The following is a 17,087-nucleotide window of genomic DNA, read 5'->3' on the forward strand; positions in this document are numbered from 1 at the left end:
TGGGAAGTACTACACATGACTATATGGCTCTCGGGGTGATGGTCAAGGGTGTGGGGACCCAGGTGTTGTTATCCTTGATCCTGGCAGTAAGAGGGAAGGGCATGGAGGAGGATTCGTTGAAGTAGATGAGGCCTTCTTTGGACAACTGGAAGAAGCTTCATGTTCACAGGTCCTGGTCCTCATGGTCACCCTATGTGACCCTGCTTGAGCAAGGGGGCTGGACTAGATGATCTCCAGTGGTTCCTTCCAACTGCAATGACTCTGTGAACTCTTTTTAAAATCCTGGCACTAAAAGCAGCAAATTTGAAAAACAGGAACTGTGAAAAGAAGAAAAACTTATTCAGTTGATTACTGTCATGCTAATGGGGTAGAATCCCTTTTTTGATTTGTCCCAGTGTAACTGTGGTAGCTAATGTCATCTAATCTTCTTACCATTCTGGAGTGAGAAGATTTTTCTTCTCCGACTTTCATATAGTGTGGGCCAAAGGAGAGTGCAGTAATGCTAAACAAGGAACAAAGGTTCATGGCAATACAGTCACTGGTTATTGCAACAGATATGTTGTGCTTGAATTCTTCCACAGAATGTAACACGCTTCATCCGAGACACTTCAAATATATATGGCTTATAGAAAATGTTGATGCCCTGGAGAAGAAGAGGAGGAAAAGTTGTTGTGGCAAGTGAAGCATTGCACTTTGCCTTCAGTGTGCGGAGAGCATAATTTGCAACTATGTATATACAGATCACCGCAATTGAAATGGGAGAAGTGGACAGGATGATGTTTGATAGGCAGTTCTTTATAATATAAATCAAATGGGAAACATATCTCAACCAAGTGTATGCCTCCCTATAAAAAGTTTTGCAAGTAATGAAATTCAGACTAGGTTAGTTTTCAGATAGTACTAACTGCAGAGGCTTCCAAATTTTGTTCCTGTGTGTTGCCACTCCCAATTTGGGGCAGGTTCTTAGAGTATACATAGTGAATTTTTTAATGCCTATTTCTGTAAAGATCCTTGCTACTGACTGTAAGGAGGAGCAAGAGGCTGAATCCAGTTTTAAAATGTAGCAGCACTTAAAAGGAAATCTCTGCTAGTGAACAACAGTGTACATTTGCTCAAAGAATCCAGGTGGCTATGGGCTGTGTTCAATTTCTGCATTAGCTGTGAAATGATCTGAGGAACACATTTCAATCACAGTACTGAAAGTAGTGTTAGGTTATACTTGTTAACGAATGTTTTATCAAGTTATGGTCCCCACATGTTTATTACTGCTCAGAAACAAAGATTCTGATATGCTATTGACTGTTGTTCCTCTAGTACAAAAATCAGTGATTCTGGTTTAAAGGAATGGTAAGAGTGGATTCAGGTGGATTTGTGCTGAGGTAGGTAAGGAGAATACAGATGAGCAGTGGGTACAATAACTTTTTCCTCAAGGTAGCAACACATAGCTTTGTATGGGAACTTGTTAAACCGACTCCAGCCATTCCGCAAATCATCTCTCTGTTTCCTCAGGATGTTTCCTGGGCCATTGGCTGTGTCTTTCCTTCTTCAAGGAAAAAATAATCTATAGCAACAGATTTTAGAGACAGTCCTCAGTATTTTTGACTTGGAATCTCTGCTTTTGTGTCTTACATGCAGCATGACACCTTGATATTGATTGATGTGTATTTTCAGGCTGTTTGTAAATGATTGCAACTGTATAGACACTTTCTTATTATTTTTGAAGAGGAAGTAATAAGTTGGATCAAAGAATGTATACTGTGTAATTTATCCAAAATGTTTGGAAATGCTAGCGTTATTAAATGAGCAAAACCTCCAGCATTTGTTCTCTACTAATCTTAATGAAAGAATGAAGAATATATGCACTTTTTTCCATTTGCAGCTTTTTAAGGCTTCTTCCTCCTTATTTTTTCATATAGTTCTATAATTAAAACTGACTTGTTCATTCTTTATGAAGAACATTCATGGTATGTAGATCTTTCTTTCATTTAAATACCTTGATATCAGAAATATGCCCTAAAAATATCTAGTAGCCAAGCTTAAGAGAACTATCACACTCAACATTTTAATCAGATAATTTTTTCCCTTTGGCACAATTTGTGCTTTGCATTCTTCAAGTTCTTTAGTTGTATGAGCCTGTACCTTACACTCTCCAAGAGTGAATAATGGGGCCTTAAATTTGTTGTTGCTAATTACAGCTTGCTGATACTTCTTTTGTAGCCAAAATTGATTTGAAAAAGATCTCGATATAAGTAAGAATCTAGTTCACATCCTGCAAATTCCCTTGTCTACAACAGAAATGCATCATGTATCACTAGGGTAGAGCTGGTTTTTACAAAAGATAAGTAGATAATTTCCTAGGGTCAGCATTATTTTAAGCCATCATTTAAGGGGAAGAGGGATTAGGAAATGGTGATGAATTTTTCGGGTTTCCGTGAGAAAAATCGAGTAAATAGGTCATAACTCCCACATCCGTGCTCTAGGTAACACAGCTCTCATTCCTTAATGGGATGAGGAAGCTGTGAATCTGAAACTAGAGTACTTTCTCCTTTATGCTACAAATAAGAATATAGCAAGCCATTTTCAAATGAGAAATCTCAAGTTTGTGCTTCTTTCTCTAAATGAAAAAATGTGTTTGCTTCTATTTCCAATTAGAAACACACATCCTGGAACAGAAAAAAGAAGACTTTTGTGTTGAGTTTCAGTTTCATCAGAATTCTCAAAAAACCCCAGAATTTTTCATCCGGGCCGAAGCTGAAGCACTGAAACTTTCAGATTTGCCAGTAGCTAGTCAAAGAGGAGGAGCCCCAAATGATTGTAATTCCAGTCCTGAAGAATCAAGGTAAAAACAAATATCCCTATATATAGTTTTTCTAGATTCAAATTATAGACAATATACATACGGATTTTTGGATAAAGATAAAGGAATTTACTTCACAACTGAGAATCAGTAAGTCAGCTTTTTACTTAGACTCACCGTATCTGTCCTTCTTTCCTTGTGGAATGCAGCATTTCACCACTGTATTCTCTAGCACTGATAGAAAATATGATCATGGCAATGGCTTATGTGACACACTGCAGGTGTTTCAATGATTGTTATCTCTCCAGAGAATTTTAAAAATGCATACTGAACAGAATTAGAAAAGGTGATCTAAAAGTCTAGTAGTATCTGTCTCTTTACACAACAAGCACAGCGTACCCTAAGTATGATGAGTGAGTACAAAGCAGGAGTGAAGCAGGGTGGAAGTGAGTAGGAAGCAGGAATAAAGCAGGCTGAAATCCACATGAAGTTGGAAGAGTGAAGATGAGGAGCTGTAATACTTTGTAGGCAGTCTGTGACAGGAACCTGGAGAAGGGCAAATATGGTTGAAACATGTAATACAAGCTCTCAAGATTTTATTCTGTCATTAATTTTGGTCATTTGTTGTCATTAATTTTTGTACTGATCTATGGCTCTCTACTGCAGTCTTAAGAAACATATACATCATGCTATATGTGACATAATATATGAAGGTATACCCAGCTGACTAGGGAACATGCTACCAGTTTTGAGCAACTTAGGCATTCTGAAGCCCAAGTCTTAACTGAGAGGGACAGAGTTGCTTTTGAAATTGGGATCAAGGCTGCAGAGCCCTATGATGTACTTTTGAAAAAAATACTCTAATTCTTCACCTGTCTGGCAGATTCTGCACCTGGTTTTGTTATCTTTAGTATGATCCAGTGGTGACCAGTCCACAGTACTTTTCCCTTGGTCTTGTTGCCTTTTTTTGCATTAGGGCCCGAGATATGCTGTTAGGGCAATGCATCCTGCACTAAGACCCAAATATAATCCTGAGTGGTTAAGTACAGCCCAGCACAGAGTCAACCAAAGATTGTTGCTCCTACACTTCACCAGTGCCACTCACACTGGCAATCAGGCTGGTCTTGAACACTAAGATTAACCTCCCACAGCAGTCAGCATGTTGAACCATCTCACCTGCAAATATATTGCATGTAGGATCCTAAAGCTATAAGCCAAAACCTCGTTGTGGTAGTTACTATATGAACTGCACAAAATTTGTCCTTCCCCAAATAGATGGCAACTAGAATAAGAGATGAGAAAATATCTTGATATAGAATGACCCAGGAAATGTTGAGTCAGTGTTGATTTGCATTGTAGATGATGGTCTTAGTGTACCATCAATGTGATTTGTCAAGTTTTCTTTTAGACATCAGGAAGAAAACATATGAGGGGTTGAAAGATGATGATGAGGTATATTCCAACTTGTTCATGGGAAGCATTTCCTGAACATGGAAAATGCATTTAAAAAGCTTGAGGTTTGTAATGTCTGGGCAAGAGTATCCAAAGGCATCTCTCACTTCCAGTCTTAAACAATACTAAATTAAATTTGCTAGACAGAGCAAAGATGAAATAGTCTTTGAAGGATCTTGAAAGTAAGATAAGCAGTTTAAGCACTCTTCCACTCCATGTATAGTGTAATACACTAAGTACTTTTTTGATGTGAATCTCCCTGCTGTCTATGTTTAATGTGCTTTAGGTTGCACCATAGTTTGCCTGCAGAGTGCCGATTTTAACTTCCTTCTTAAAGAACCATAGAGAAAATAAATCCAATGGAAGCGGGTAAAGAAAGGGGTGGCTGAGTACAGACAACTGTCTGTCTAAGATGATGACTCTAGAGCAACAGATAGCTTTCCTTTTCTTTCTAGGACATGAATTACACATAATGAAAGTAATGTATACAGTAGCAATAGGAGTTCAGAAGGTATAGCTTTTCTGTGGCTACTTCTTATGACTCATTGGCTATGAAGCCTATGAATAGAAAACACTTAAGGGAAGTAAATGTTAAAAATATTTGCTAATCCTCCTTCTAATCCATTCACGTAGTGATTTTTCTGCCATCTTACAAGTGAGATCTGAGTTATCTGCAAGTATCAATGGATAGCCAAGGAGTTTTATAAAAGTCTTACCTTGAGACAGAATTTTTGTGGCCGTTGAATCTTGTCTTATTTTTCCCTGTCTATGGCTAAATAAGTTATCTTAAAACTCTGTGAGTGGTACACAGTATGGAACTCCGGTTGTCAGTTATAATATTTAGAATAACACCATCATTTTACAGATCTCTTCAAGATGAACTCCTAGATCTTGTCTTCTGGATATTCTCATTTCACTTCATGTGGAATTGTCCATCCTACTGAAGAATTTGGTTTCTTTTAACCTGAGAATCAATTTGATCCCCAAATGTTTCACTACTTTGTTGCTCCGTATTAAGCACCGATTTTTAATATTTGCTTCCCTTAGGCATTTTCTGTTTATGGGCTTCATAGCCAATTTAAATTAATCTGTTTTATAACTTAGTACTGTAGTATATTTATTTACTATTCCAGATTTACAGATTTTTTTCAGAATTACAGATTTAAGAAGTGATAGAAAGGCACCCCTTTTACTGCCTATTTAATACATTTGCAATGGTTAACAAGTTCTGAGAATTTATTTCTGTGTGTTTTGGTTTTGGAGGGGGAGAGGAACTGGTTTTGCATTATTTTTATTTCTTTTTTTTTCTGTTCTAAACACAGCACCATGGAAAAAAAGGCTAACAGGGTGCTGCCTGAATTTATATCCTCATGGAAGGATACTGCAGATTTAGGTGGAAAAACAGAAACTGCATTCCTTTTAAAAGAATTGGACACTCTGAGGGCCAAAAATAAAAAGGTACAATTGATATGTGTGATTCTGTGAGATATTCAGAACACAGTATTTCCTCTTTTATGGTTGTCTTACAAAACATACATTTTAAACTGTTCTTATTTTAGTTTTGTTATTTATTTCAGTGCAACAATCAATAGCTTTCTTGTCATTTTGGATTCTTAGTATCTGCTTAACAACTGCTTCTCTGGAATTAAAAAAATCGTCCTGCCCTTTGACTGTTTTAATCAGTGACATAGGTTCTTGCATCATGGATGAAAACTGAGGAGGACCAAAACCAAGGCCAGGATTTCATGAGTAGAATCTGGAGCTCATGCTTCTGTGCATGTGGTCCAGACAATGAATGTACCCTGGTAACTCCTCTTTGTTTAAGGGAAGAAAATTCCATCCTATTTGCACATTGCATTGCTTCTAGCATTAGTAGCAGTTGCATTTGCCTAAACAACAGAAAAGTCTATAGTCTTTCCATGAAGTGTCATTGAATATTCAATGGCAAGCTCAGATATCTGTCCAAGAACAGATTTAGTGAATTTCTAGTTAAAAGAAAGGCCTCAACAAATGAAAGAATACCAGTTTTCTATCTGGTGATGCACATGAAAAATTGTGCATTTACACCACAGTCTCTTCAGGCTGTGATGTCAGTACTCTTGATAGGAAATAGGCTATTCATGCAGACACTACCTGCACTATATTCCATGTAATTCTGAACTTCCTTAGTGAGAAGGACCACAGCTGGTGATATCTGAAGAAGAGAATCCCAAGTAAAAATAATGGCACACACATTGCTGCTTGTCTTGCAGAGCAAGATAGAGAAGATGATAAAGATATTTTTAACATTTGTCCTTTAAATAAATAAATATAATTAATTGAACTTCTGTTGTATTGCTTAGTGTTTGTATTTTGGGGGTAAGAAACTATTATTTAAAATCTTGTTGTGGTTAAAAGAGCTGGTTGACTGTTTCAGCCAGATAAGAATCTTACTGTCCATTTGTTTGATTCAGCTTCAAGATAAGCTGTCTGAAAAGGACAAGGAGCTGAAGACAATAAAACTGGACTTAGAACTGCAAGAGAGAGCTACAGAAGCTAAGATTGCAGAAAAGATTGCAGGTACAGTAGGCAAGCGTTTAACAGATGGCTGTATGGCTCATACAGTACCCGCGGTTGCTATATGACGTGGCCTAGTGAATGTTAGCTTTGTTTGCTAAAGGAGGGAAGATTTGACTTTTTTTTTTTTTCCCATGTGTGGCTGTTTCAAGTTGCTTAGAAAATAGGTGGCTTTAACATCCTGGTACTGGTATTAGCAGGAGCTTTACCTGTATTCATACTGATTTGGGCATTAAATGCATTGTTAACACCATGTCAATCCAATCACAAAAAGGTTGTTTGTTTTGTTGGAAGGTCCTGAACAAACAAGGGGAAATAATGATTACCAGTGCCTCTACCTTTCAACCAGCAGTTCAAATACCACTTATTGTTTTAGCTCTTTCAGAGCAATACTACCCCCTCCCTGTGTATGGAGATAGCCACACATTCACTTCAACTGGAGACCTGCACTTTTCTTGAATAATCTGTTCTTTTGGTAGTTATAATGAATTTTTGTCTGATGATGGTGTGTCTCCAGTGAATGAAGTTAATACAAATTCCCAAAATGAAAGGGTTTTAAGTTTATGGTTTAAAATGAATGCAGGCTTATATTTGTTGTTAATTTTTCTTTGGGTAGACATGAAAGAATAGAGACTGTTTGTATTCTATGATTTCAGAAATTTCTAAAGTAATGAAGCTGAGTATTTTTGTTATTGAAAAGTGACTGTGTGTACAGTGTACACAGTGGATGAAAAATATTCTGAGGTTTTTCTCCACGTGTTTCAAAGGAATTAATGGGAGTGCTTTTATACATTCATCATATCATTTGTTCATAAATAAAGTGTAAGCTACGTAAAATTGTGTCCTACATAGACCACGCACACTTCCTATAGTATTAATAGTACTATTACCTGTCCCCAAAATATTGGTACTGAAGGGAGGAATAAACATCTTCAGGAAAATGGAGCAAAAAATAAACTCTCCATCTGAAAAAACAGATGGCTGACTTTCCACTTAATGTCAAACCCCTGAGAATACAGTATTCTGTGTATGTTATAGATGAGAGAGAGAGTTCCTAGATTATCTATGATGGAGGAAGGGAAAGGCAAATCTAATCTACATAGTAGGAAACAAATTGAAATACAGGCATAATTTTATTCTTATTTCATTTTAAATAGACTGCTTGCTTTATTTTCAGATGAAAAAAAATCCGCACTGCGTGTCATAGTTCTATCCAGCAGCCAAAAGCTAATGTAATTTGTTTGGGTTGAAGCCCAAGTTTTGTGTTTGTTCCTGGATATTTGCACAGTGTTTTACCCCTGTGCCTGTAATAGAGATATATTCTTTGATATAGGTGTTCATTGCTCATTAAAACCTGGAAAGAAATGTGTGTCAAAAGGTGTGTCAAAAACATATTTAGTTTCATTTTTATGGATACAGTTGAAGTATTTGTTAGTAAATTGTTTTTTTCTACACTACTGTTTAAACTTTCTAATTATGTCCAAACATAATATTCTCTTCATAACAGTATGGCATGAATATGGATATAATAATTAACATAGTTATTCCATTTTAAAAGGAAGAATAAGACAAATTTTAATGAGAGTTACAATGTGTAATAAGAATGACCTTTAAAAAATACCCTTTTTTCCTCCTTTTACAAGTTCAGGAAGTATAAAATCCTTTAAATGCTGAGAGAGAGAGGGCAAGAGGCTCCTTACTACTTAAGCTGTTTGCAAAAAGGAATATTGCTAATATTTCTTTTTTTTTTTTTTGCTTCCTGGCTTACAGTTCTAAGAATGTTACCAAGTTTGGAAAAATGTTTTAAAATCTGGAATGATGTGAACCAAACTGAGTTTGTGGAGGTCTATGTGTCTCTCTCATAAAAGCTTTAGGGAGGGTTCTAATGGACAAGCAGAACCTAATAAAGAAGACTCAGTATATTTAAGGAAAAACTTTTCCCCCTTGTGTTAAGTCCTTTGAGCAACAGAGAACACATGCTGCTGTGATTTCATGTTGCTAGTTAATGTTTAATTACTGCAGTGTATAACACATGGTAGAATGAAGCTTGTAAATATGGGTGTTTGCATTTTTATTATTACTTAGTGCTGACTTTATGATAAGAAAATGACTCCACAAAATTATATTGTAAAAAACATCAGAAAGGTACACCATAAAAATGTTATCTACTTTGAGGAATATTACAATTCTCTTTTAAAATGTAACCCTCTAACTGATGGGTTTTGCCTAAACAAGTCCCATGGAAAGAACAGAAAAGCTGAAGACAAAGGCCATTTTAAAATGAAGCTACAACAGTCTTAAGAAACAAATAACCCAAAGCTTGTAGCGTTATGATTTTCTCTTTGTTCAGAGGAAGAGAAGTGAAATAGTGTAAATTTGTGAAATGCTTCATGAGAGAATAAGAAAAAGTAGAGTTAAGGCAGAAGGTATACATGATGGAAGAGAATGTTTAATATTGTGTGCAGTAAATAACTTATTTTCAGGTGTTTATTTTTTAATTTTACTAGCCTGGAAAATGGATTTCACAACTTCCTTGGGTCCCTATCACTGTGTCAGGTAGCTATGGCTAAGGAAAATTAGGGAATTCAGTTTTGGTTGCAGGCTTTTAAGCATTAGGGACTTGTTTCTGCTGGTCATGGTTGCCACGGGTTTCTGCTGTTTCTTCATTATTCTTCTGTTGGATTTTCTCTCATTTTCAGCCCATGTCAGAAGGTACCATTAGCTTCACTCCCCATCATAAAGAGAAGAAAAACAGAGGTGGAGGCAACATTGGGAAAATCATGGGAAGAGCACATTATAAAAGAACTGAAACTAGGATAATGTAAGGAAAAAAGGGAACACCACATGTGAACTGGGTGTGAAGAATAGACAAATCTTGAAATGTGGGACTGCAGAACTTTCATACGTTGAACACAAAAGGGAATGGGTGCACTCTGGGAGGCGAAATGGAGAAGGAGCACACATCTTCTGAGGACAGACTGGAAGATAAGGATGGAGGCATTGCAAAGGAGTAGGTCTTCGAAAGAACTAGCAGAGAGAACAGATCTCCCTTTGGATGGACATAATAAGTGACTTCATTTTATCCTAACAGAAGAATTGTACAGGGGGTATATAAGAACTTTTAGAGGAAAGAGCTGGTGGACTGTAAGTGAGAATTGTAGAGCATAGTGATAGCCTCTCTAGACTGGAAAAAATATCAAAGCCCTGGTCTTCTCACAGTAATTCCCACCACTGCTGCAAAAAGATATGCCATAGTTGGCAAAAGAGCCTTGGCTCTTGGGATATTTTTGTTGCTATCACAGTGCTATGTATTGGGAATAAGAATAATTCTGAAGGAAAATATAATAAAAAAAATATTTCTCCTTAAATCTTTCTGTAGCAAGGGCTATTCTGTGAGGTTTTTTTGACAATATCTAATAGTAATGTTCCCCAAATTTAATACTTTTTTAAATCAGAGTCAACTCAGCAGGAAGAAGTGGACCTTCTAGGTCTTTTAGGTGTTGCACCCCGCCTTTAATGCCTGAAAACTGTATTAGCATTCTGCAGATGCTTTCTGAAAGACTGGAGTAATGACAGGAAATGTAGTGTGGAAAAAGGGGAAAGCAGTGCTTCTAATACGGTTGTATATGTTATACAGCTTTCAGTCTGTTGGAAACTATGTCAGTATACCTACAAAGAAGTCCTTTTTTGCAGGTCTGTTTTTACCAAAATCTTGAGAATTAACATTTGTGTTGTTTTGGAGTTCTTCAATATGGTATGGAAATGTTCATGAACATTATTTGAAGTTTCCTAAATTAACTTGAAAAATAATTACTGGATGCATACACAGTAGTTTTAATAGCAAAAGTGAAGACAAATATCCAAGAGTCTATTAGCTTAAAGTTAGTTTGATTTAATATCCCCAAAAGTAAGAGGAAATAAGTAATCTTGCCAGTAATAAACTTTGGGTGGCAATAAATTCCAGCACAGAAGAAAAGTATTTTCCGTTTCTTCAGAGCTCCCTTTTTAGATGTTTTTCTTTCTTCTATGTCATCCATTAAAGATTAGCTGTGGAAGGTTGGAGCATGGAGAGATTATGAATGATAGAACAAGTCCTGCAGAATAATAATCAGTTTTTGGTATTTAATGCTGTTTGACTTTTGCAGACACATTTCTTATTAACCTTTGGTACAAACAGAAATCCAGGTTCCTGATATCTCATGGAGAAGGTGAATTCAAGATCCTCTTCCAATTAAACTGAAATAAGGCCAATATTGGTCTTTAGCCAAAAGAACTCAATAGTTCCCAACCCTTGTATTTATAAACCTAAATATGAATGATATTTTACAGTTTAAGTAGGTAATGCATATACTTCCCTATCTCAGTTTTCTGTGCATAATTCATTTGTGTATATAGTCTGTATAGTTCTTAGGGGGTTTGTCCTATTAATACTTCATTATGCAAAACTATTTCCTGAATATTTTTCCAAATATTTCATGGTAAATAACAGAATTTTGAAAATAGCTGTAGGATTTGAATCCTCTGTATGGGAAGGTAGACAGTCCACCTAAGGGACAGAAAAAAAAAAACAAGGTGAGGGTGTTGTGACTGAGAACATTTTGGCTTAATTTTTAACAGCTTAATTTGAAACAATGTAATTTTACCTTCAGATTGTCAGAATTGTTGATTGTCCAAAAGTTGCGTGCAGCTCTTCAAAGTACAATATATGATGAGCTGGCATAGATTAAAGTGTAAATTACTAAGATATTTATTGTTGGAGCTTGTATGTAAAAAGCAAGCCAGTATCTTCTGCATAGTTTTATGATCAGTCTGGCCCTTCTTTCTTCTCCACCATGGTGCTAGATGAACATAAAGAATTGGGATTTATTCAGGAATAAAAAGGTCTGCAAATAATCTACTTCTTGGGGTATTACAAAAACTTTTCTTTAATCTGTCAAATGATAACTTGCAAACTTTAATGCAACATTTATATTTTTCCCCCTAAAGTAAATATTCAGGCATCAGTAATTATTCACTGAAAAAAAGTTTAACAGCATTAAGGTTTGAATTTTGAAGTCAGCTGTGTTTAGTGTATGAGAAGCAGAGGCTTAAGTATTGTACAAGGATTGGCTTTCACAAGAACTGCCTTGGAGTCTGTGTATAATACTCTCTCCTATTATTTCCCGATTTATTTTTTTTTAATTGAATTGGGATCTGAGTACACAAAGAAAACCCTATGCAGAGCTGCCACTAAGCATCTTTAGCCTTTTATTAAGAACACTCTGTTTATAGTGTTGGAAATGTAAGAGCAGATGAATGCTATGCACTAAATACATACAACAAACACAAAGCAATAAAGAAGTCACTGTGTTCTATCAGTGTTTGTTCAGATTGCTTTTATCTATAAAGTCACATTTAGGTGTAAATGACTTGTAGTCTATAATTCCTGGTATAGACCGGTGAAAACTCTTAAGTAGTTTTCCTATGATCTTCTTACCACTATTTTGCTTTTATTTTTCAGTTATAGGTCATAACTGAAAGTAAGTGACTGGTAGGTTTCAAAAAAAGAGCTAGGAACTGAAGTTGTCTGTTTTGTAATAGAACATTTCAGCACTATTTTTAAGTCGACAGTCAGCCCTGGAGCTCATGGTAGTTTGCCATTAACCTGAATGAGAACTGTGTAAGGGCCTTAGGCTTTGAACATTTCTAGGGATTATCTGCATTTTGTAACATGTATACACAGAGACCAATTGATGATGCATTTTAAAGGCTTTCATGGCAATGCACTACATCTTTTTTTTTTGATATTTATTTGGCTATGATTGACTTCTTAATTAAGAATTGTGGGCACAATCATTAAATCTAGCAGAAAGAAGTCTCAGAGGATTTTGATTTCTAAAATGACTGGATAACAAATACATACATGTTTGTGTTTCTGTAAGGAGAACAAGCATATATCCATATGGTTAAATAAAATTTAATAATAGTTTTCCATCTGGAAATGGCAAGGATAGTTTCCAAGTCCTCCCGTGATTAGACTGACAGAGACCCAGCAATGGTGGACAGGAATGAGAGGACTGATGAAAAGGCAGGCAGTCATTGCACCTCTTTTCCCAGTATATTTCCCTAATTCCTCACATCCTTGTAGCTGCTACTCAGAAACCCAATGTGAAAACACAACAAAAATCCCTAAAAAGCTTTGGTTAAACCTCTCTGTAGGATAAATTTCAGCTGACGGTTTTTTCATGGAAGCAACTGAGCAGGATAAACAAGAAGCTCATTACAGGAATCTTTAATTCTAAGTATGATGTGGCCGAGCAAGTTCTTTCATGTTTCTACTTTTCCTTTTGAATAATATACATCTCAGAAAGGCAGAAAACAGAAAATATTCTTTGCTTCATTTTTCTCATGAGTTCAACATTCACTCCTATGTTAGAGCTGTATACCTGTATGAAACAGAAGTCAAATCATGCATCAAAATTTTTTTAAGTCATTAATTATTATTTCAGTCAATTCTTGAATATTTAAGATGCTCAGAGACTTTTTTGTAAAAACGTATCATCTCATTTGTATTTCTTGTTGCTGTAATGGTGCGAGTAACTAGTAAAATTACTTTGAATGTACCAGAATCAATGCCAAAGAAAATTCCAAGTATCTTATTGTTCAGCAACCACCGATCTTGAATACTAAATCTTAAACTGCAAAACCCTGACCTTCTGCAACATTGTTATTAACAGAAAGACTTTCTCACCATGTCTTCTTCTTGGAAGTAACTGATCACTATATCTAGTACTTGTTACAAAAACAATAAGCAAAATTTTAATTGTACTGTTTCTTGGGTCATTTTTTTTTTCATGTAGTCCAAAGCCAAAAGCAGTATTTCATCACATCTCTTAATGTCAAACACCTTGCAAAGTCCAAAATGTTATTATTTCTGCAAAACAGACTTATCTTGAAAGCCAAGTGTTACAGTGTTGTAATACTTATTGTATCTTCTGAGATAGCAGTGTGGGTAGTGATCTCATCTTTTTCTTATAAGGTCTGGACTGTATTCTGGATTTTACATTTTTTAATGAGTAACATGAAGTGATTCTGCTGCCATAGATGTTTTATGTCCTAACAATTTCTTCTTTCTTGCTTCTCCTATTCAGTTTTTTTATTTACACAGATGACCTCTAGGAAATCAGGAAACAGACTTTTTTTTCCTGGGAACCATGCTTCCTTCCCCCAAAGTTCTGTTGTTTGGAAAATCATGAACCACTGTTTAAACTAGAATGATTTCCAACACACCTTCTCACTACTGCTGTATTTTAAAGGTAGTTTGAAAAGTGTAGAGGATAGGTTTGCCAAAAGAATCAGGTTCAACTAAGAAAATATGTACACTGCTTTGACTCAGTAAACTCATACTCAGTATGGTTCATCTTCTTCATATTTATTTTTGCCCATATTAGAAAACAATTAGCTTACTAAACAAATTTGAGTATTTGGGAAGAAAAAATCTACTTTGAGTCTCTCTCATTTGACTAAGAATTACATGGTATTTGATAAGCTTGTTTAAAAATGGACATATCCAAATATTATTGTAAACACCCATTGATTTGTTTTACCTGCAATATAAGTATTTTACTTAGTTGGCTTACATAGTAGCTAATAATATTTGTTAATGTAATTTAACTGCTGTGAACCTTTACTGAACAAATATTGAAATTTATACAAGTCAAAGAAAGAGAATCTCTAATGACTTTTGTAAAAGCTTCCATTTAATAGTTAAGGAGAAAAGTTTGTATGACATACCAGATGCAATTAACAGTAGATTTTACATTTAATAAAAAGAAAGAAGCATATGTATTTGCTTTATTCATTCCATCATAATTTGCATTAGAGCTGTGGGTGTTTAATGAGCAAATTCCAGCTAAAATGCTATATTGATTTTCTAAGTGAACTTTGTAATAGCTATCTACCTTACAAAAGCTCTCTGTTTACAATTGTTTTCTTTACTAAAAACTAAAAATGTTTTAGAATTGATGACTTTAGCATAACGATTCTTTTAAAATAAAGAGCTCTTTTAGAGTATGCAGGGGTTTTAGTTACAAGGAGAAAGATGTTATTAAATTATTCCAAAGCAAATAAAGTTTATGCAACTAAATAGTAATGTCATATTTGTATAGTAATGTCATATTTGTATATATTACAATGTTTGCAAGCACTGGAAAACAATCCTTTTTTCTTAATTTCACACTATGGTATTTAAATATTTTAACTCTTGAATGTCATTATATGTATATAAATTAGTCAATGACACAATTCATTTTAGCTTAATACTTGACTATTCATACTTCGTTTTTCTGTGTCATTTTCTTGCTTGAAACATGAGTTCTATAAGAATTTGTGTTTCTTGTTGGTTAGGCCTCAAGATAAACAGGATAGGGTTGGTTGGTGCACCACTGGAAGGTCTCCAAGAAAAACCTCGTGGTGTCGACCAGAGCAGTTGGTGACTAAGTAGCTGGATCATTTTTTCATTGAATCAAGCACCAAGTCAGTGTGCCAGTATGGAGCTATTATTTTGCTGGTTGTGCCACATCTTGAATGGGACTCAGGAGCCTGATTTGTTACTCTCAATTAATTTTTGCCTGGCATTTTTAAGAAGCATAGGGATGATAATCTGGATATTCTTTACTCTTTTTAATATGGAGGATTTTTATGTACTCTCTCTCATAGACTTTTCATTGGACAGCTTATAGTTCACATACTTTCCTAAATATGACACACAATGTTTTGGTTTGCTGCTGCATTGTGACCCAAAGGTATATGTATTTCAGTGGCTTATTTAAAGAATCTTGTGATCCTTATGGTCCTGAACTTTTACTTGTGACTCATCCATAGCTCAATCTGAATGATGAACATTATTGTTAACAACATCATTGTTTGGACTACCTGCAATTGTGTAACTGTCATAATATTCCATACAGTATTAAAAAAAGGTATTTGTAAAATATTAAATAGTTAGAGATGTATAGGCATTGGATAACAGAAATGTCTAACCTAAATTCAGCAGAAGCTTTGGCTGGTAAAGGAGTGAGGTGAGTTAGCCTTCTGTAGACCATTAAAATGAGTTAGCTGAGAACTTTAAGTATTTTTTAAATTAGTAATTTCTTGTGGTCAGTGTCATTATTGCTACATGGTATTAAAATGCCACATAGCTAAGTATCTTTTTTTTTTTACTTTTTTTTTTTTTAAAGTTAGATTGCCATGCAGGCATCTTACATGCTTTTCTACACTCTCCCTAATCTGTTTTAATACAAAAAAAATAACTTGCAATATTATGTTTAAGAAATAGAAGCAAAAGCCAAACACTTCTAATTGATATGGAACTATTGTAAGTCTTTTTTTAATGTAGTTGCTGGATCTGATCATTGGGGTATTTACTCCGATGCCTTAATTTAGTGGAAGGATAAGAAAATTACAAGAAGGGGTTGCTCAATTTAAGTCACTTTTCCATAGCCAATAGTTAAAAGACGGTATTTTGTAATGGACCTTTGGGTGGGGGAAGGGTTCACTGTTCAAGGCAATTAGCCTCTGGATTGCTATCAGGGATGGTAAGGTTTGAGATAAGAAGGATGTTTAAGGAACTTAAAAAATCTCTTTTTCTGAATGTTTTCATACTGGTTTATATACATTACTTTGGTTTAAGGACAAATAAGCAATAATCTGGTTTTAAAAAGCCTCTATAATCATTATTACCACTGGCTGTAGTTACACAGAGAGGGAATTAGATATGCCAAAACACAGTCCCTCTAAGTGTAGTGGTATGCTCAAGATCCATTGTAGCAGTCAGCAAATTGTGGTTTTCCATACTGAGGTGGGGATGTTATAAGGTCTGACAGAAGGAGGGATGCACTCAAAGAGACCAGAAAGAACTTAACTGATCTGGAAGCTAATTAACCCCAGAACAGCAATTAGTGCCAGATCTTCAGTTATTTTAGACCACTTTCTATTAATTCCAGCAATTGTTTTCATTATGAAAATTGCATGTTTCCACTTGCAGCTTTATGGAAAGGGTTCTCTGTGCAATGTCTCTGGCATGATGCTAGACAATTTACTAGAAAAACTATAGTAAACAAATATATTAAGGTACTGATAGGTAATAATTACCATAGAGAATTAAACTGCTTGTATATTCCAGATCCAACCAGGACACAGCAGTTGCATTGTAGTTTACCCAGGCAGTCACTGCTGAGGCACTATTTTACCTGCCATCACAGATCTCAGCAACCTAAGTGGAAGTCTGGTGAGCTGAAAGGCA

General features: G+C 35.4%; 1 protein-coding gene across 1 annotated transcript in view; it reads left to right on the top strand.

Annotated features, from left to right (window-relative positions):
- MIPOL1 (mirror-image polydactyly 1) overlaps positions 1-17,087 on the top strand; it is a 203,851-nt gene that overhangs the window by 45,123 nt on the left and 141,641 nt on the right. Inside the window, exons 3-5 of the mRNA XM_068399133.1 lie at positions 2,653-2,839; positions 5,572-5,707; positions 6,703-6,808. Of these exons, the coding sequence (XP_068255234.1) occupies positions 2,653-2,839; positions 5,572-5,707; positions 6,703-6,808 (429 nt within the window). The remainder of the gene's footprint in view (positions 1-2,652; positions 2,840-5,571; positions 5,708-6,702; positions 6,809-17,087) is intronic.

The sequence above is a fragment of the Nyctibius grandis genome, chromosome 4, assembly GCF_013368605.1.
Source record: "Nyctibius grandis isolate bNycGra1 chromosome 4, bNycGra1.pri, whole genome shotgun sequence".
NCBI classification, from domain to species: domain Eukaryota; kingdom Metazoa; phylum Chordata; class Aves; order Nyctibiiformes; family Nyctibiidae; genus Nyctibius; species Nyctibius grandis.